Below are 20,534 nucleotides of genomic sequence, written 5' to 3' on the forward strand. Positions count from 1 at the left end.
GCTGGGGGACAGCTTTCTCCCAGACAGAAGTACTGGCAAACGTCATAGTTTCTTTGATGAAAAACCTACCTCCACAGAGCCAGCAGGTGGACACCATATCTGATAGTCAATTACCTGACTCACACTGTTTGCCCCACCTTGAGGTTCCACCCCACCCAACTTTTGGGCCCACCCAAGCTATTTCCAGTGACTTTTTCATATGAATTGCTTGTCTTGGCTCATGCTTTAGTTTTCCTAAGTTCTCTCAGAAAAGCAGCAACTGGCCTTGGTTCACAGTTTGGCCTTGCTTGGGCACCTCCAAGCCCAGCACAAGTAGCAGCCATCTGCAGATCACTTGGTAGCTCATGGCTGGTGCCTAAGACAGAACACAGGCAGTGGATGACCTTGGCCTACACCTCCCAGGAGGCCCCAGATGCTGCACACTCAGTGGACAGCTACAGACCATGTTGGAGCACCATCACCCAATTACCTCCATAAGTGACACACTCAAGGGGCAGACTCAGCGGGCTCCAGAGTCCTGCTGAAGTCAGTCCTGCTCTGTGGAGTAGGCCCCTGTACAGCTGATCATGGTGGTCAGAGGTTGGTGGTCAGTGATCACAGCTTAGCTTGCCAACTGCAATTAAGGCTCAACTACAAGAGCAGTGTGTATACAGTCCAGATGATGGGCATATTTTGAATACCCAGCTTGGGTAATAGGAGAGGCAGTGCCACTGGACCCTACAGGACACCAACTACATTAGGCCACTCTACCAAGCTAAGGGAGTCATAGCAGCTCTGCCTAATACATAGAAACAAATATAGGGAGGTTGCCAGTATGAGGAGACAAAGAAACATGGCTCATGAAAGAACAGAATAAAACTTCAGAAAAAGAACTAAACAAAATGGAGGCAAACAAACTGCTGGATGCAGAGTTCAAAACATTTTATAAGGATGCTCAATGAAATTATGGGAAGAATAAATGAACTCAGAATTTCAAAAGCATAAAAAAGGACATTGAAACCATAAAAAATAACCAGTCAGAAATGGAAGGGTATACTAACTGAAATAAAGAACAATTTTTTTAAAAGATTTTATTTATTTATTCTTTAGAGAGGGAAGGGAGAGAGAGAGAGAGAGAGAAACATCAATATGCGGTTGCTGGGGGTCATGGCCTGCAACCCAGGCATGTACCCTGACTGGGAATCAAATCTGCGACACTTTGGTTCACAGCCCACGCTCAATCCACTGAGCTATGCCAGCCAGGGCTGAAATAAAGAACAATTTAATAAAGAAATCAATAGTAGAGTAGGTGAAGCCAAGAATCAAATCAGTGATTTAGAATATAAGAAAACAACAAGCAATCACAACAGCAAGAAGAAGAAAAGAATCTAAAAAAAAACGAGGATAGTATAAGAAGCCTCTGGGATAACTTCACATGTACCAGTATTCACATAGTGGGGGTGCAGGAAAGAGAAGAGAAAGAGTAAGAAATTGGAAATCTATTTGAAAAAATAATGACAGAAAATTTCCCTAATTTGGTGAAGGTAAAACGAGTAGACATAAAAGCCCAGAAAGCGCAGAGTCTCAAACAAGATGAACCCAAAGAAGCCCACACCAAGACACATCATAATTAAAATGCAAAAGATTGAAGACAGGGAGAGAGTTTAAAAGGAAAAAGAGAAAAGCAGTTAGTTACCTACAAGGGAGCTCCCATAAGACTGTTAGCTGATTTCTAAATAGAAACTTTGCAGTCTAGAAGAGATTGACAAGAAATATTCAAAGTGATGAAAAGCAAGGTCCTACAACCAAAATTACTCTACGCAGCAAAGCCATCATTTAGAAAAAGAGCTTCCCAGACAAGAAAAAGCTAAAGGAGTTCATCATCACCAAACAGTATTATATGAAATGTTAGTGTCCTTTAAGATCAAAATATGAACAATAAAATGGCAATAAATTCATCTATCAATAGTTGAATCTAAAAAAAAAGACAAAATAGATGAACAAACAGAACAGAAACTGCATCAGTGATACAGAGACTGTTTTGATTGTTGCCAGATGGGAGGCAGGTTGGGGGGAGTGGGAAAAAAAGTTGAAATGATTAAGAAATACCAATTGGTTGTTACAGAATAGTCATGGGATGTAAAGTACAGCATAGGGAATATAGTAGCCAAAGAACATATATGCCTGACCCATGGACATAGATAATGGCATGGGGATCACCTGAGGGACTTAGGGGGAGGTATAGATGGAAGGGGACAAGAGAGAGGAATTGGGACAATTGTAATAACATAAATAGTAAAATATAATTTATATTTTAAGAAGAGTAAGGAATAGAAAAAAGGAGATGGCAAAAAAGAACAAAGAAGGAATTTAAAAATAAGGAAAGAAGGAAAAATGGAGTAAGAGTAAAGTAAGAGATATGAAAGAAAAACAGGAAAAACAAAAAATAGAAAAAAAAGGCCAAGAAAAAACAAAAAATAACGGAAATAATGAAAAAGAACAAAGTGGAATTCATCTCAGCAAAGTTTAATTCTTGCCTGCCAGGTTCTCCCTTGGGGTATGACTCTAATGTTGTGTAAAGCTGGTATAAACTAATGTCAGATGCTGTCCTTGACTAGCCCTTTGCAGCCTGTTGGAGCCACTAAAGATCCAGTGCTTGTGGCTGTCTCCTCTGGGCTTGGCTGTGCACAGGATGGTCCATGCTGCTGCATGACTGGCTTTTGTCAGCACAGGGCTCAGGGGTGGGTCAGCAAACTAGGATCTGCCTCCATCTGCCTCTGGCTGGTGGCCTACTGTCAGTCTTAGCCTAGTCACTAACTTGACTGTTTCTGAGAGAGCTCCTGATGAAGTATGGAGGATGGACCCCTGGATCTCCCATGGGAGGTCCCTTTCAGACTTCAGGGAAGATAGTGGGTATGTTCCCCATCCACTAGCTACACATCTTAGTCTGTTCCAGATTATTTCTCTGAACTTGGCAGAGTAGAACCCCTAATAGGAAATCATATGGGGCCTCTAGACCCCAGAGGTTGGGTTTGCCAGAAGCCAGGAGGGTGTTTCTGTGGCTCTCCCATGAGAGGGAACTGCCAGACTGTTTCAAGGGAAAGTGTATGGGTTGGTTGTACCCTAAAGCTAGTCTCAAACACCTTCTAAGTCTACATATGTTGCTGTTTCCTCAGCAGAGATTCAGATGCTGGAGTTGGGGGAGGGGGCAGACAGCAGGGTATGGGGGGTGGGGATGCAGGGTGGGGCAAGCAGGATTCCAGAGGGTGGGAATAGGTATCCCACAGGGTTTGGTAATTGTTTTTCCCTTGGGCAGGGCTTCTCAAGAAAAATGTCTGCTGCAATGTGGAGGTATGTCCTGTCATAGGGTCTCTTCCCAGTGCCTCCCACTCCAGATTTTCCTCAGGCAATTCCAGTCCATGCTGCCTTCCCTTTGCCATAGCCCAAGGCGAGTGACTGTGAATGAGACATTTGTACTTTGGCTTCTTAAAAAAAACCAGTGGCTTTCTCTCCAGCAGGTCCCATCTCTCCCAGGCAGAGGAAAACCCCGTGGCCTTTCACCACTGGATGCTACATGCGTGGCTGATCCTGGCATTGGTGCTCTGTGCTTGGGAACCCAGTCTGGGGTCTAGGCTTCACTCCTCTCAGGGGGAAGCTACCAGAACCATGATGTATGCTCAGCCTGCCACCCATGGGAGCGGGCCATCCCCTTTTATGCCCCCAACCATCCTACCAGTCTCAAGGTGGTTTCTGCCCATCCTTGGTTAGAAGTCTCTTCTTCAGTTAGTCTTTGGTTATTTATTTTGGGTGGTTGTTCCCCTCTTTATTTTTATTTCCAGTGTGGTTCTGGGAAGAGGTGTGAGAAAGATCCTCCTCCTTTGTCGCCATCTTGCAAATATCATCCTCCCCTGCCCCACAAGAATTCTTTATATAATCTGGATATTAACCCTTTATCAGATATATGATTTGCAATTATTTTCCCCCAGTTTGTGGGTTGCCTTTTCATTTTTTTGATAGTGTCCATTGACGCACAAAAGATTTTCATTTTTAAAAAAGATTTTATTTATATTTTCAGAGAGAGGGGAAGGGAAGGAGAAAGAGAGGGAAAGAATTATCAGAGACAAACATTGGTTGCCTCTTGTCTGCATCCCTACGGGGGACCAAAACCCAGTCATATGCCCTGACAGAGCTGAACTGGTGATCTTTTGCTTTGCAGGATGATGCCCAACCAACTGAGCCACGCTGGTCAGGGCAAAAGGTTTTAATTTTGATGAAGTGTAATTTATCCTTTTTTTTCCCCCTAATCTTTCAGGGTTCTCTCCATGATACTTCTATTATGATACCTACTGGGTTTAGTGTTGCTATTATGCTCATCTCATAAAATGAACTTAGAACCTTTCCATCTTTCTCTGTGCTCTAAACACTTTAACAGTATGGGAATTTTCTAATTTTAAAAAAACAAGTTTATTTAATTCTGAAATTGAACAGTTATAATGGAGAAAACTTTAAGTCTGTGAGAGGATGATGGCAAAGGAGATACCATAAAACTGTTGAACGGAAATATATTAGAAGATACTCATGAGTGAATACTAGTCTCTATCTTCCACATCCCTGCAAGTATAATATAGTATGTGACATGCTAGGAGTATATCCACTTATCTGTTACCTTCTAACCAAAAGCTCTGAGCTTCTTGGAGGGTGTGTGTATGTTTTGAGCAGGATGTTTTTCTGAAAACACCTGGTAGAGAAAACAGGATTCCCGTATTGAAAACTTTACTTGAATACATCTATTTCACAATCCAAGAAACACCTATAATCAGTCATGTCAAAGGTAGTTAAGGATAAGAAGAAAAGTTTAGTTTAAGTTTTAAATGCCATTCATTATTCTTCCACTCAACTTTTTCATTTTTGTTTCACTCAAGGAAAGTGTACTTTAGGCTCATGTGACACTAACATATTGGGGGGGAAGTGATCTTTGCATTGTGGGAATACTTCTTCTATAGGCTATTTAACTGAATTTTGTTACTCTTGATTTAGGAGCTGAAGTTGCCGTCCTACAAAGGCCAGTCCCCTCAGCTAAGTCTCAGAAGATATTTTGCTGACTTGATTGCCATTGTGAGCAATCGCTTCACACTCTGCCCTTCTGCCCGACATCTTGCAGTCTATTTGCTGGACTTGTTTATGGATCGGTATGACATCTCTATCCAGCAGTTGCATTTAGTTGCACTTTCCTGTCTGCTTCTAGCAAGTAAGTATGAATCTGACCTACATGATTTGAAATTTCTGTTTACAATAAAATAAATTTATGTGGAACTTGGTAAAATATCACCAAATTACATTTATTCCAGTTTATGATTATCAGAAAGTTTATGTTGAAAATTCTCCTTGGCACTATAATTCTTAACGATACATTAAAATGTGTCTTTGAAGTCCTGTTGCATTTTTTTTGTTGTTTTTTAAATTTTTTAGAGAGACATTGATTCATTGCCTTCTCATATGTGCCCTGACTGGGGATTGAACTTGCAACCTAAGTATGTGCTCTCACTGGGGATTGAACCAGCAACCCCTTTGTTTTTAGGATGACACTCTAACCAACTGAGCCACAGCATCCAGGGACAGAAGTCTTTTAAAAACACACATGTCTAAGCCTTACATCCTAAAGATTGTGAAACAAATGTCTAGGCCATTCCAGATCTACTGACTCAGAATCTATATCATGGGGCCTGGGTATCTTTAAAATTTTTAAAAATTTCCAAGGTGAGTCTGATGTACCTTTGCAATTGAGAACTATTGCCTTAAAGTAGTGGTTTTTATCCAGGAGCATTTGTGCTCCACAGGGGATTCTTGGCAATGTGTGGAGATGGTTTTGGTTATAATCACAACCTTGGAGGATGCTACTAAGATCCTGTGAGTAGAGTGGGACAGTTCCCCACAACAAAGAAACATCTGGACCAAAATTCAGTGGAGCTGAGATTGAGAAACTCTGTCTAAAAGGTAGCATACTCACTCTGACTGGTGTGGCTCAGTTGGTTGAGCATATCCCACAAAGCAAAATGTCCCTGGTTCAATTCCCAGCTGGCACATGCCTGCCTAGGTTGCGGATTCACTCCTCATTTGAGGCACGTACTAAAGGCAGCAGATTGATATTTCCGCTTCACATCAGTATTTGTCTCCTTCTCTTCCTCCCTTCCTCTCTCTATAAATAAGTAAATAAATAAATAAATAAATAGAACCACATTCTTTGTTAGAATACCTTCTATTGACTATATAATGAGTTAACTTAAAGAACTGAAGGGACCCTTCTACAGTCAGAGAAGATGCAGGAATATTGCAGTAGAGTGCAGGGCATAGCATCAGCACTGCCCTATGGAAGCAGGTGACCACAAAAAGGCATAAAGTCGTCATCTGCACAGAAACCAAAGAACTGAGGATTTCAATGGGATCTAACTATTGCTTACTCCTAACTACAATCAGAAAAGATCTTTCCACCCTTATTGCTGAGTGAACTCCCATAATTGACTTCTGACCAAGATGGAGGCATAGGTAGACACACTGATTCTTCGCACAATCAAAAGAAGGACAACAACAAATTTAAAAACAAAAACCAACCAGAACTGCCAAAAAATTGAACTGTATGGAAGTCTGACAACCAAGCAGTTAAAGAAGAAACATTCATCCAGATCAGTAGGAGGAGCAGAGATGGGCAGCCGGGCAGAGAGGACTCATGGCAAGGCGGTGGCTGGAGGACCAGGGCAGGTAAGGAGGGAGCTGGCGGAGCTGGGGGGGTCCCACATTTGAGTGCAGATAAACCGGTAGGAACAGCTGAGCAGCGAGACAGACCGCACAGCCAAGGGTTCCAACATGAGGAAATAAAGCCTCAAAACCTCTAACTGAGAAAACCTGTGTGGGTTGAGGCAGTGGGAGAAACTCCCAGCCTCATGGGAGAGTTCATTGGAGAGACCCACAGGGTCCCAGAACACACACAAACCCACCAAAATAGGAATCAGCACCAGAAGGGCCCAATTTGCTTGTGGGTAGCAGAGCAGGTGACACTATTCCCTCTTGGATCCCTCCCCCAGATACAGCGTTACAATGTAGCCACGTAGTTGTCCCACCCTGGGGAACACCTAAGGCTTTGCCCCTTACTACATAACAGGTGTGCCAAGACAAAAAAAAAAACATGGTCTAAATGAAATAACAGGTCAAAGCTCCAGAAAAAATACAACTAAGCAACGAAGAGATAGCCAACCTATCAGATGCACAGTTCAAAATACTGGTAATCAGGATGCTCACAGAAATGGTTGAGTATGGTCACAAAATAGAGGAAAAAGTGAAGGCTATGAAAAGTGAAATAAAGGAAAATGCACAGGGAACCAACAGTGACAGGAAGGAAACTGGGACTCAAATCAACAGTTTGGAGCAGAAGGAAGAAAGAAACATTCAACCAGAACAGAATGAAGAAACAAGAATTCAAAAAAAATGAGAAGAGGCTTAGGAACCTCCAGGACATCTTTAAATATCCCGGCATCTGAATCATAGGGGTGCCAAAAGGAGAAGAGAAAGAGCAAGAAATTGAAAACTTACTTGAGAAAATAGTGAAGGAGAACTTCCCCAATCTGGCAAAGGAAATAGACTCCCAGGAAGTCCAGGAAACTCAGAGAATCCCAAAGTAGTTAGACCCAAGGAAGCACACACTAAGGCACATCATAATTACATTACCCAAGATTAAACATAAGGAGAGAATCTTAAAAGCAACAAGGAGAAGGAGACAGTTACCTAATAAGGAATTCCCATAGTAATATCAGCTGATTTCCCAAAAGAAACCTTCCAGGCAAAAAGGGGCTGGAAAGGTTTCGAAGTCATGAAAGGCAAGGACCTACATCCAAGATCACTCTATTCAACAAAGCTATCATTTAGAATGGAAGGGCAGATAAAGTGCTTCCCAGATAAGGTCAAGTTAAAGGAGTTCCTCATCACCAAGCCCTTACTGTATGTATGAAATGTTAAAGGGACTTACCTAAGAAAAAGAAGATTAAAAAAATATGAATAGTAAAATGACAGCTATTAACAGCCAAACCTAAAATAACAGAAACAAACTAAGCAAACATCTAGAACAGGAACAGAATCCCAGAAATGGAGATCACATGGAGGTTTATCAGCAGGGGAGAGATGGGGAAAGGTACAGGGAATAAGTAGCATAGATGGTAGGTAGAAAATAGACAGGGGGAGGGTAAGAATAGTATGGGAAATGTAGAAGCCAAAGAACTTATATGTATGACCCATGCACATGAACTAAAGGGGGGCAATGTGGGTGGGAGGGGGTGTGCAGGGTGGAGGCAAATAAAGGGGGTGAAATGGGACAACTGTAATAGCGTAATCAATAAAATATGTTTTTAAAAAAAGATCTGAAGGTTCACATGCAGCTGCTGCACATGTGAAAACCTTTGCTTATGCCATAGGCACAACTCAGTAGTAGACTGCATGGTGGCATCAGATAGAACCATACTTTTTACACAGTGCAGATGCTACTATTGGCCTTTTCTCTTAACATCTTCCTGTCACTCATTTCATTGTTAGTACCCCAGCTGAAGATAAAGAGGGTGAGTAAAGGAATTGGAGTTTTTCGTCTTTTAGTAATGTAAAAAAATTGTATTTGATATTGAAGTTGAACCTATTATGAAGTTTCTGTATTATTCATGTCATTACAATAGAAATGTAAGCCTCACCTCAAAGTGGTATTTAGAATATGTGCTGCCTTTACCTTTAATCCTCACTTCAGGGTTTGGGATCCAGTGTGGCTGCTTTCTAAAGAACAGTCCCCGTACATCCTGCCACCAGAGTACTTTCTAAGACATCTTTGTGTTTTTACTGCAAATAAACTTAAATGCAGGCCTGTGTGGTATCATTTCTGGTACTGATTTTTCCTCATGTTTTTCACCCTTTTCCTACCCTTATTCTTCCTTTGATCTGACGACCTTAACTACTTATTTGTCTCCTTGAAGGTTTTTTTTTTATTTCAAATCTTTTGCGAACCAGGCTGAATATAAATAAACATAGCCCTAGTAAAGACTTCCCACTGCCTGTTGATTTAGGTAGAAACTCCTTAATGTAAAATTTTGAACCTTTCATCTGGAATTAGCCACCTTTCCGGTTTCATCTTCCAACCCTATCGCCATGTACTTTGAGCCAAATTTTTACCAGAATACTCATTTTCCTGAAGAATCTATATTTCTCTTTCAATTTATTGTTCTCTAAGATCCAGACACATCACCTGCTACTCCTCACCCGGAAAGCCCATGAAGTAATACTTATATATTTATAATGAACCTTTAACCTTTAATTAAGGTTTCATCTTCATAAGCAGTCATGTGTACAATTCACTATGTCTTTATCACTGGCCACAAAGCCCTTTGTGGTTTAATAGTTTGCGTAAAATTGGAAAAACCCATACTTGACACATCAGATGTATGAGAATCCACAAATGAAATAGTTTCTTGTTATGTTTGTTTATTGGTGAACTAGGTTATAGTAGAGAGACACTAGAAATCAAATTTTCAAGTTAGGTTATTTTTAAAATTTGGGATAATTAACGAAAAATAATGTTTTGCTTTCTATGGCCATCACTACTATCCTTTACCACTATGAAATTCTTAAAGTACGGTGTGGGCCAAGTGGGATACTCCTCTTGGTGGACTGTGAAGTTATGAATGATGGATAGTCAGTTCATAGACCAACTTCTATTTATAACTAAAGTTTACTTGTAACTTATTAAATGAATTAGGAATTACTACACTAGATTACTTAAGTGAATTAGGGATTAATAAACTAGATATTCATACATGTTACTACCAAAGTTTACTAAGGACACTAGTTAAATAATTTAGTAAGAATTCTGGCCTCCATGCAAAGCTTGGGGTTGGTTCCAAGTTCCTGCAATTTTCACAGTTTGGAGAAAAGTTACTTTATTTGTGTACTCTCTTAGGTTGGTTAGAATAGTTTCCAAATTGTTCCTGTTTTTAAATTATCTATTACTTTTAGTTTAAGGTCATGATCAATGTATTTTGATTTAAGCTATGTGGTAATATGTAATTACTTTTTGTTTGTTTTCAAGGAGCTAGGCTTTAGGATTTGTATTTACTGTGGTTCATACATGAATTGTTTACCACCTATTACTGAAGGAGTTGGATACCTCCTCCCTTTGTCTTACTGCTACCCCTTAACCCCTCTTTCCCAGAGACAGAATTGCTTTTACATTATTCTTCCTCCCTGAAGAATGGGAAAGTGCAGGAGATAGGTATTCCCCACCACCCCCCCCACCCCCCGACCCGCGAGTCTCAGCACCTCCCAAGTAAGCAGTGCTCAAAAGAGTTTAAGATGTGGCTTCTGCACAACACAAGGAAGCAAATAAGCTGGCTTGTAGTAGCTGCCTGCAGTCTCTCCTCACTCCAGTCTGTGACTTGACTACCACAGAAGCGCTTAGGATGCTTGTAAACTAGTAGCCTGTTTTCAGGACCTGATATCTCTTTTATACTTGTGGAGTTCATTCCAGTATTTCTTACATTCTTACACTCTATATTCTTACATTTGGATACCAATGGCAGCTTTCCAGTTAGTTACCATAAATTTTATTCAAATAATGCTTCTCTGCTCACAGAATGATTGAATTCTGTATGCTCCACTCCCCTAGCTGCTCCCTGCTTTGGGGTGGGCAGCCTGGTGTATAAAAGTGAAGAACAGTTTACAGCTGAGAGTGGATTCTAGTTATTAAAGAAATTGGGAGGTTGTCGGTAGTTTGGTCAAAGATGGAGCACAGTTTGTAAGTTCTGGGTACTAATGTGTATCCAGCTGCCTAAGTGTAGAGGTAGGAAGAAAGGGCCTCAGGTTATCTGATTGGAGGGTGGTGTGTAGTGTTGTAGAGTAGGGATTATAGTGATGGATTGCCTCAGTTTGAATCTCTTGTTAGCAATATGAATTTCAGGAACCTTTGAGTCTCAGGTTATTTCTCTATAAAATGAAAATAAAGACTTACAAAGTTGTCTTGAGAATCAAGTGGGGGTAATATGTTTAAAACCAGGTAGGAAATTTGGGGAGGGGGAAAAAAAAAGGCAGGTAGGAAATCGAAATATAAAAGCATTGCAGTGATTACTCTTCCATAAACTATTTCATGATCTTTGGTCTAGGTCCCTATTCCTAAGGTTCCGGTTCATTCCAGAAAAGACTGGTTTATCCTGGGAAATTCTCAAATTCCAGCTCTTTGACATGTATACACTGGCTTTCCTTGGCTTCTTTGATCAGCATTGAACTTGTGAAAAGCCTGGAAGCAGACTCAGGGATGAGGCTTTTGATAATTTGCTCAAGATATTGTGTAGGTAAGAAATTATCTTGGAGTGAAGATGAAGGCAAAAGTGAGATCATAGGCTTTGAGCAGTAAAAACTCGTGACAAGCACTTGTTTCCCCTTGCTGGTCAATACTGGGCTGACAGAGCTTTTTACTTTACAGTCTGATAGGTGAAAAATTGTATCTCACAGTTGATTTGATTTATATCTTAATTTTTAATGAGAATAGAACCTTCTTTTTTTCTTATGAATTGCCTCTTCCTATTCCTTATCTATTGTTCTATAGTCTTATAAAATTTGTGCGAGTTCTTGGTGTATATAATGGATGATTTTTTTTCCTACTTCATTACAAAAGAACAGAATGTAGGTTGAAAGAGCTCACTGTGATATCTGATCCTTGCCCTACCACCACATACCTTCCATTCACTGCTGGCTTTGAAAATATGCAGGTTTCCAGGGCTGATATGAACATTTCCTATAAAGGAAAGACAACCTGATGTTTTGTTTCTGTGTCCTCTAATTCTTTATTTTCGGGGAAGCAGACATGAATTTCCTGTGCCCTTATTTCCTGTTTAGGGCCTTTGTTGATATAATCACATGGCTTCTGGTATTTCCTTTCATTTGAAGAAACTGAGCTTTGTTATCTATATGTGGTATTGTGGGTAAGTAGTTTTAAAATACCCATTCACATAGCATTTGGCACAACAGAAACTATGGCTATGAGTGCAGGTTCTCTGATGCTGTCACACACTTTGAAATCCTTTCATATCCATGTATCTGAGTATTTATATTCCTATATATAATGAAAAAGTTAAAAAAAATTAAACCTGAATTAAAATCCAAAGTATGGCCCTGGCCTGTGTGGCTCAGTTGGCTGGAGCACCATCCTGTAACCACAAGGTTGTGTGTTCAGTTCCTCCCTACCTTGGCACAACCTAAGGTTGTGCATTAATCCCTGGTCCTGATGCGAGCTCCTGTGATCCCAGTGTGGGTGGAATAGGAGGCAACCAATCGATACTTCTCTCTCACATCAAAATGTCTCTCTTGCAAAGATGTGTCTTTCTCCCTTACTCCTCCCTTCCTCTCTCTCTCTAAAAGCAATTTTAAAAAAATGTCCTCAGGTGAGGGTTAAAAAAAAAAATCCCATGTAGGGTATTTATGCACTGTGCAGTTTATTTTTAATGTTGGAAATCAAGATACAAAGGCTTTCACACTGGTAATAGCTGAGTACTTTTACTAGTATAGAAACTCCATAGATGCTTAATAATATAGGTAGTTGTCCCCATATAACCCAGTGTAATACTTTGGTGTAGGAGTCCAGATTGGGAACTCAAACATATGCCTTTCTTTTGGCTTCCATTTTTAGTTCAGCTCCATTTATTTGACCTTAAATGAATTGGCCAACCTCACTACCTTGGTGCTTGAGCTGTGAAATTGGTCATACACAATTTTGTTTTCAGTATTGAAGGTTTCAAGGAGATAATATGAAACTTTCTTGGTCCTTGTATTAAACAGTGAATTATGGTATATTAGTTTCTTCAGTGCAACTTTAAGAGTGATATAAATTCATAAATTTTTACAATATTTCTTTGGGGTGTACTGCCCATGTTGTTGCTGCTACAGAAATGGCAGGGCACTTTGAAAGCCTTAATGATTCATCCAGAGGGACTGACCTCAATTCACTGGTCGTTCTCCTTCTGAAGAATTCCAGTCTCTCATACTAAGAACACAGTGGGTTCCTCCTATATCTTTATGCAGTGGTGATACTAGATTACCATGTCATAGAGACCACTTTTAGTGCTTTCACCTGTGCTAAGTATATGCTTTTGGGAAAACTTGTAAGATTCACCTTGATGTGGTTTGAATTGGGAAGAGCTATCTAAATTTATGAAAAGTATGAATTATGTAATTTTTTAAAATTAACCCCTACCTGTAGCAATATGCAGTTAAGAGTAGTGTAAATCTAAAGAAATTCAAAATTTTGGGAGAAGAGAAATTATTTGCTTCCTTGGGCTTTCTTCTTGAAGTTTTATGATCTTAGAGTCTCCCGCCATAGGAGATAAAACCTTCCACCTCAGTTCCCCCTCCCTAAGCAAAGATCAAGGTAGTCAACATTACTTTCTTCTTCCTGGCCCTAAAGCAGGATGATTTGAACAAACCCCACTGGCTCCAATGCACTGAGCATTTGGGCTGAGTGACCCTGGCCACTACCATTTTGGGAGCAGCTTCAACATGTGGTGTAAACTGGTCTCTTCTGGAAGAGAAACTCATCTGGTTCCTACTGCTTTGGTAGTCATTCTGACTCTTCAAAACATTTTTTTAAATGGATAAAATAGTCATAATAGTAGAACAAAAATTTTTATGTAGTAATATGTAACATTCTAACAACTATCATTTTGAACAAGTGTAAGTATAAAAGCTATTATAAGAAGTCCATAACAATTGTAATATAATATCACTGTTTTAAACCCTGTCATAAAATAGAACATAATACTAGGAAGGTAGAAGGCTTTAGTTATAATTTCTCTTCTTCTCTGGATCCCCACGGAATAAAGACCCAAAGAGACTTGAAGACAATTCTTTGATTCTATTGGTGCATCTGGAAAATTATAATAGTACTTGGTAGTTTGAATTTTTTCCAGCCATGAGTTCTAGAAATGCCTAAAGTGAATGATATATATTAAAATACTTGCTTGGGATTTAAAATGTAAGATGGTACGTGTTCTGTTAAAAAATTATTCTGGGGCTGGAGAGGGAATTATAGAATATATTCCTTACATTGTACATATGGATAGGTATTTCCTGAAAAAGTGAATGCCTTTAACTAATGACATTCTGCCAACAGATTGTTTTCACTCCTATTCTGCTTTGAGCAAGGGGATATAAAAGTTCATATAAAGTAATCCCCCCCTTTTTTATAACGGACTTAGCTAGGTTTCTGTTTTGAATTCATAAGAAGTAAGGCAAGTTTTTTTGTGTGGAATGAAAATGCTAGTGTCATAAATTCATCCAGTTTTTTCCCTCAGTGTATCTCTCTCCAGAATTGAGATTGTGCTGAAAATATGCTGAGATGACATTTGACACTTAGCTACTTTTGGTTTTAGATAACTCTGTGACATTAAGTCCTTTAAACTTTCTTCTATTCAAAAATAAAATAATTCTCTAACACCAACCACTACCTGCCCCTCTGCCAAAGAAATTAAATGAAAAGATTCAGCTGGTTAGATTTGACAGTGTATTTTTCACTGGCACATGTGACTTTTCTGTTACACAATAGGACTTAGATCAAAATGTTTACATGTTCCAGGTTTTTTAGGGGAGGGTAGAGGGTGAGGGACAGAGGCACTGGGAGAGAAAACATGCAAATATGATATCCACAGAGTTCTGCCACAATTGTATCTCCCCAAGGTAGGGGGAAGAATATCTTTGGACCTAAGTCTTTGCAGTAAAAGGCAGCAAATTCCATTTAACTGACTAGACCTTATAATATCATTTGCCTAATATTGTCTCTATTTCCCCCCCCCCTTTTTTATAAGGTAAATTCGAAGAAAAAGAAGATAGTGTGCCTAAGCTAGAGCAGCTCAACAGCCTGGGTTGTATGACTAATATGAATCTAGTTTTAACAAAACAAAATTTGCTACATATGGAACTGTTATTATTAGAAACCTTTCAATGGAACCTCTGCCTTCCAACAGCCGCCCATTTCATCGAGTATTATCTCTCTGAAGCAGTACATGAAACAGATCTTCATGATGGCTGGCCAATGATTTGCTTGGAAAAAACTAAACTCTACATGGCCAAGTATGCAGATTATTTCTTGGAAGTATCTTTGCAAGGTGGGTCACTGTGGACACAGTAAGTGACTTGTGAGTTTGTGACTTGTGTATTCTTTTGCTTAAGTTCATTTTTGATGTCTCCACAGATTATGCCTTTCTAAATTATGCACCTTCTTTAGTAGCTGCTGCATGTGTGGCTTCTTCAAGGATTATACTTCGTCTTTCTCCTACGTGGCCTACAAGACTGCATCGTCTTACTGCTTACTCCTGGGATTTCTTAGTGCAGTGCATTGAACGGCTATTGATGTAAGCGTCCTTGTTCTGTGTTTGTAATTTGTTATTAATGTTTTCCTTCATGTATAAGGGGCCCTAAAAGTAACTTTTCAAAAGTACAGAGCTTTTATGGTATTTGTTCTGACAGCTTTTACTGCCATGAATAAGCTCCTGTAAGAGCAATGCTCAGTGGAAGGGGAGTCCCTTTTGCTCTTATCCAGGTAGAGGCTGTCATTACTAGTATGATTCTGAGTATATGATAAGGAAAGGAGCTGCTGTTGTGTGAGCCCATGACTGTGCAGTCAGTCCAGGCAAATCTTGCCTCATTCTTCATTTCCACAATTTTAAATTATCAGGCCCCAGGACGTCACCAAAGTAGGAGCCACATTTAAGTGCTTATTGTGGACATCTCCCAAGCTGGACATTACCTTTAAAGCTCTAGCAGCAGCCAGTTCCCTAGGTTTGTACCAAGGGAAGGAGCCTTTAGAAGGGTAAGAGTGAGATCTCACTGTTGTTGAAATTATGGTCACAGTGACTGCTATCTAGGTACAGCATGCAATCCTTGGAGTCAGCTGTGGGGGTGTTGGGGGTATTGCATAACTTACTTACAAATTCTTCTCAAGTAACATTAACAGTTTCTTTTCAGCGCTCATGATAATGATGTGAAAGAAGCAAACAAACAAAGAGGACAAGCAGTACCTCAACCAGCTCAACTAAGTGTGTTCCAGACAACCTCCCAGCCCTCTCGGCCAGTTCACTTTCAGCAACCTCAGTATCTCCATCAGACACATCAGACTTCACTACAGTATCGCCATCCTGTATCAGAACAACCAAGCTGCCAGCAGATCGTATCTACCACACACACCTCATCTTACACACTACAGACATGTCCTGCTGGCTTCCAAACCAGTGTTCAGGGCCTGGGGCACGTGCAGACCGGTGTTGGGATGTCACTGGCAATACCAGTAGAAGTTAAGCCCTGTCTGAATGTTTCTTATAACCGGAGTTATCAGATAAATGAACATTACCCTTGCATTACTCCATGTTTTGAAAGGTGATTTTATGTGAAGGTTAACACCTGATCCAGACTTTCGTGACTTGAAGCTCTGGGACAAGCTTTTTGTAAACTCCTCTAAAGGAATTCAAATTGCATCAGAACTTTTCAGATAGCAGCACCAGGAAAACTGACTCACTTTGAATGCACCATAAATACCTGGGAGAACTAAGCAAAAACTTTTAACAGTATGTATGTCAAATTCTGTTAAAGCCCTATGTGACAGAAATTTCAGACCCTGGCTTATGGTCCAAATATTTCAAAAATATTCAATACAACAGAAAATTTGGACAGATTCCATCCATTTTGCAGTTCTGAAATTTGACCTGTGGTTAGGCTCTGGGCTTAATGTTGGTTTGTATGTCAGAAATTAATGTTTGTCTGTGGACTTGCCAAACAGTCTTTTTATGAAGGAAACATACAGTATTAATTTTTGAAGAGTTCCTTTTCTCTTTATTCTGTAGGTTTGAGTTATATTCTAATCCACAAATGAATTTTTGACTAAATTTAAAGTCATGAGTCACTATGCTATACTGATCTGTGCAGTAAAAAAAAAATTATGTGATTCTGTATAACTTCCTGTCACAGAGTATATAGGTACCTGGATTTATGTACTGAAATTAAGGACGGAGTAGATCTCTTAAAATCATGGCCATAAATTTTTGTTGTTTTTTCCCTAAGTGATCAACCTCAAATCTTTAGAATTAAAACACATTTAACTCAGGGAATTTGTACTACTTGGAAACACGTAACTGTAATGCAACATGTTTTGGGAATGTTATAGTATGAACTACCTTTATAACATAGATTAAATACTCCTGCTAGGATGTATTTTCAAATGAGAACATAATTGTAGCTTAGAGTGACTGAAATGGTGGTGTCTATCATTCATAATACATATATAGGTTTTGCATTTCTCAGTGCAATCATTGATTTATACTCAGATTTTATTTTACCCTAAAAAGTTTTTCAAGGGAAGGCATAACTGTAAAATGTCAGTACTAGAATTAAGTCCTGTAGGTTTATTTTTTAAGTGGAATGTGGCCAGGGTAGTTCTCAGGTTGTGCTAGAATAGCACCTTGTTACATGGAAGACAGGTTTTATAGGCAACCTTTGTATTCAGCTAGTCGGTATAAGCAGGCAGAGGTATTGATTACTAAATTGCAGTAACTATTTTCAGTAGATTGGCCCCAGAAACTGCCCTGGGACTTTTCACTGTACTGGTAATGAGTGGAAACAGCAATAATAAGTCATTATGGCAAGGGCAATTTGGGGGTAAAGAGTTTGGAGGGAGTAAACTTAAAAAGTGGAAAGAAAAAAAATCATGTAATAACTGAATTTATATTATACATTGTGCTCTTATCTGTGGAAGAACAGAGTTTGGTGTAGGGAAGCTTTCTGATTTAAAAATTAGTAAAGTGTGTCTTTTTTTGTATTTTTTCTTAAGATAGCACTTGAATAGAAGGGAAACTGCATGGCAGGTGCGTGACTGCCGCAGTATGCATTGAAGACAAACTTATTATAAAAGATGTGGGTATGCAGCAGGAGTCTCAGTAATTAAGCCAAATGGCTTCTGGTAGGAAGGGAAGGGACTCAAAAACTGATCCAGATGGCTCCAGTGGTAAGTGTGGGTGGGCTTCTGCCAGAGTGAATTCTTAGAGAATGTCCTTTCCTTAAAACAAAGGTAACTTTTATAATTAGAGTACATAGGGCATGATGTGGATTTGTTAGCCTGGTAGATAAAAATTTCAAAACCACTCAGGTAAGAACATTCACATGGCAGTTTTCAAGCATGAAAATTGTTTTATGGAAGTATCATCATTTTTCCTCTTTATAGAAGGCTGCTAATTGGATTTTGGTAGTTCTTACCTCAAGAGAACTTGAATTATTTGGGGGAAAGTGGGTTCAAAAGAATCTATCTTTCATATTCACATTCAGAACCCAGCAACCTGGAGTGTAATTTTCAGTATTTTAACTACCTCAATAATACTATGAATGTAAGAGACTGGGATGGAGATCCCAACTTGAAACAACAATTGGTGCCTATGGTAATTTAATGTATTGTCAAATGCTTTTATTGATTGGTTTAAATGTCATTCTTGTTATAGAATATGCCTTTTTAAAAAGCTTATAATAACACTTTCCCAGTTTGTATTTAAAAAAAGCTAAAGAACACTGGATTAATTTTTGGGGGGCAGAATAAAATAATTGGTTACTATTGCTGCATACCCAGGGTGGGATGGGATGGGGTGTTTGGAGAACCAGAACTATTTTTTAAACATTAGGTTTCTGTATAAATACAACTCACAACTGCTAGCTGTGGGGGATGCGGGTGGGGGGAGTTAATGCGGGTTTCATTTTGTTTAATTTATTGATTAGTCTTTAAAGTAGGTCTTTTTTTTTCCTGAGATTACCGGACCATCATTAAATGTGTACTGTGAAGAGATTAATGATATGTATAAAGGGCTTTACCAAAGTCCATTAAATACACACTACTAAAATACAGATTGCAAACCAAAATGTATCTGTCATGACATTAATTGCAAATGGCAAGTATGGTGCTAAAGTCTACACCAATGGAATTAGATGAGTGCTATGCACTTAATTTTAAAATAAAACTAGTTTTCAGTAAAATGGTTTTGGTGTTTTGTTTTAAAATATAAATTTGATGTACACTTGTAGCTTCATTGAACCATGTCATCACTTATGTCTGACTTGCAATCACAATTATATTGTACTTAGTAATAGCCCTCCAGATGTAAGAATACAACTGGAGTGGTAGGAAACATTGTCCATTCTTCATGTATTCCATATGAAGCATTAAAGCCCTCAAAATTACATTGGACACATAGGGCCTAAAATCAGTTATAAATATGTTGACAGTGTGTAATTTATTAAACAATGCAAGCTTCAGAAAATTTGAAGTCTGATTCAAATAAAAGTGGGGATGCAGAAAATAGTCATGGGTGTGAGAGGGAACAGGGTCAACAGTTGAGTGGTAATGTTCTGTTCACCTAAATATAAATATCATTTGCTACATAATTCAGCTTAAAACTTAGATATAATTTGCTTGAAAAGTAAAATTTTTAACAGGTTTGTATGTGTGGGTTAGGAATTCACACTCTTAAAAAACATCTTTTAAATTAGTCCTGAATATTGTCAGTTGCTTGGGCACAGTGGCAGGATTTAGCAACAGCCCTTAAGAGAGACAGTTAGTATACAGTGCTTTTTAAGATTAAGTTAAAAAAAAAACAAGGATTCCAAATCAGGACAGGTAACTTTACTTGAGGTGATTCTGAACCCATGTGACAAGTTTTTAATCACCAACAACTGTTCTCAAGCATGTGATAAGACTTAACCTTCCTAAAACAAAAACAAACTAAGCAAACAACTAGAACAGGAACAGAACCACAGAAATGGAGATCACATGGAGCAATGAGAGTGGGAGGAGGAGAGGGGGAAAGGGTACAGAGAATAAGTAGCATAGATAGTAGGTAGAAAATAGAGGGCAAGAATAGTATGGGAAATGTAGAAGTTAAAGAACTCACAAGTATGACACATGGACATGAACTAAAGGGGGGAATGTGAGTGGGAGAGGGTGTGCAGGGTGGAGGGGAGTGAAGGGGGGAAAATAGGACAACTGTAATAGCATAATTGATAAAATATATTAAAAAAATGACTTAACCTTCCTAGCCACAAACAGCTTATATTTAGCTCAATATGACTAATGCACTTGAAGCTATTCTAATGGTATAGTCTGGAACTCAGTTTAATATTATCCTGGTTCCAGGATCAATCAATATCCACTTTAAAATCCCTAGAGTTTAAAAAAAAATAGGTATGGTCATTTGAAAGAAAGCATCAAGACCAGGCTCTGGCCTCCTATGGGAAAGACCTGCTGCCACCCTACCTCACTGCCACTGTTGTGTGTGTGTGTTTTGGGGTTGTTTTTTTTAAAGACTTTTTTAAGAGCAGTTTTAGGTTCACAGCAAAATTGAGAGGAAGGTAGAGATTTCCCATGTACCCCTGGGCCCAGCACATGAACAGCCTCCTCCATTTTCAACATCCCCTCAACAGGGTGGTGTATTTGTTAGAATTGGTGAATCTACATTGAC

General features: G+C 39.2%; 1 protein-coding gene across 3 annotated transcripts in view; it reads left to right on the forward strand.

Annotated features, from left to right (window-relative positions):
* The window catches only part of CCNJ (cyclin J), a 33,288-nt gene extending 14,235 nt beyond the window's left edge, over positions 1-19,053 (forward strand). Inside the window, exons 3-6 of one of the 3 annotated variants that reach the window (XM_045854592.1) lie at positions 5,017-5,227; positions 14,853-15,152; positions 15,239-15,398; positions 16,012-19,053. In XM_045854592.1, the coding sequence (XP_045710548.1) occupies positions 5,017-5,227; positions 14,853-15,152; positions 15,239-15,398; positions 16,012-16,423 (1,083 nt within the window). In that variant the 3' untranslated portion in view covers positions 16,424-19,053. The remainder of the gene's footprint in view (positions 1-5,016; positions 5,228-14,852; positions 15,153-15,238; positions 15,399-16,011) is intronic. The other 2 variants (XM_045854594.1, XM_045854595.1) reach the window with 2 other exon arrangements.
* The last annotated feature ends 1,481 nt before the right edge of the window (positions 19,054-20,534 follow it).

The sequence above is a fragment of the Phyllostomus hastatus genome, unplaced genomic scaffold (genome assembly GCF_019186645.2).
Source record: "Phyllostomus hastatus isolate PE091 unplaced genomic scaffold, TTU_PhHast_1.1 phas_scaffold_1066, whole genome shotgun sequence".
NCBI lineage: Eukaryota > Metazoa > Chordata > Mammalia > Chiroptera > Phyllostomidae > Phyllostomus > Phyllostomus hastatus.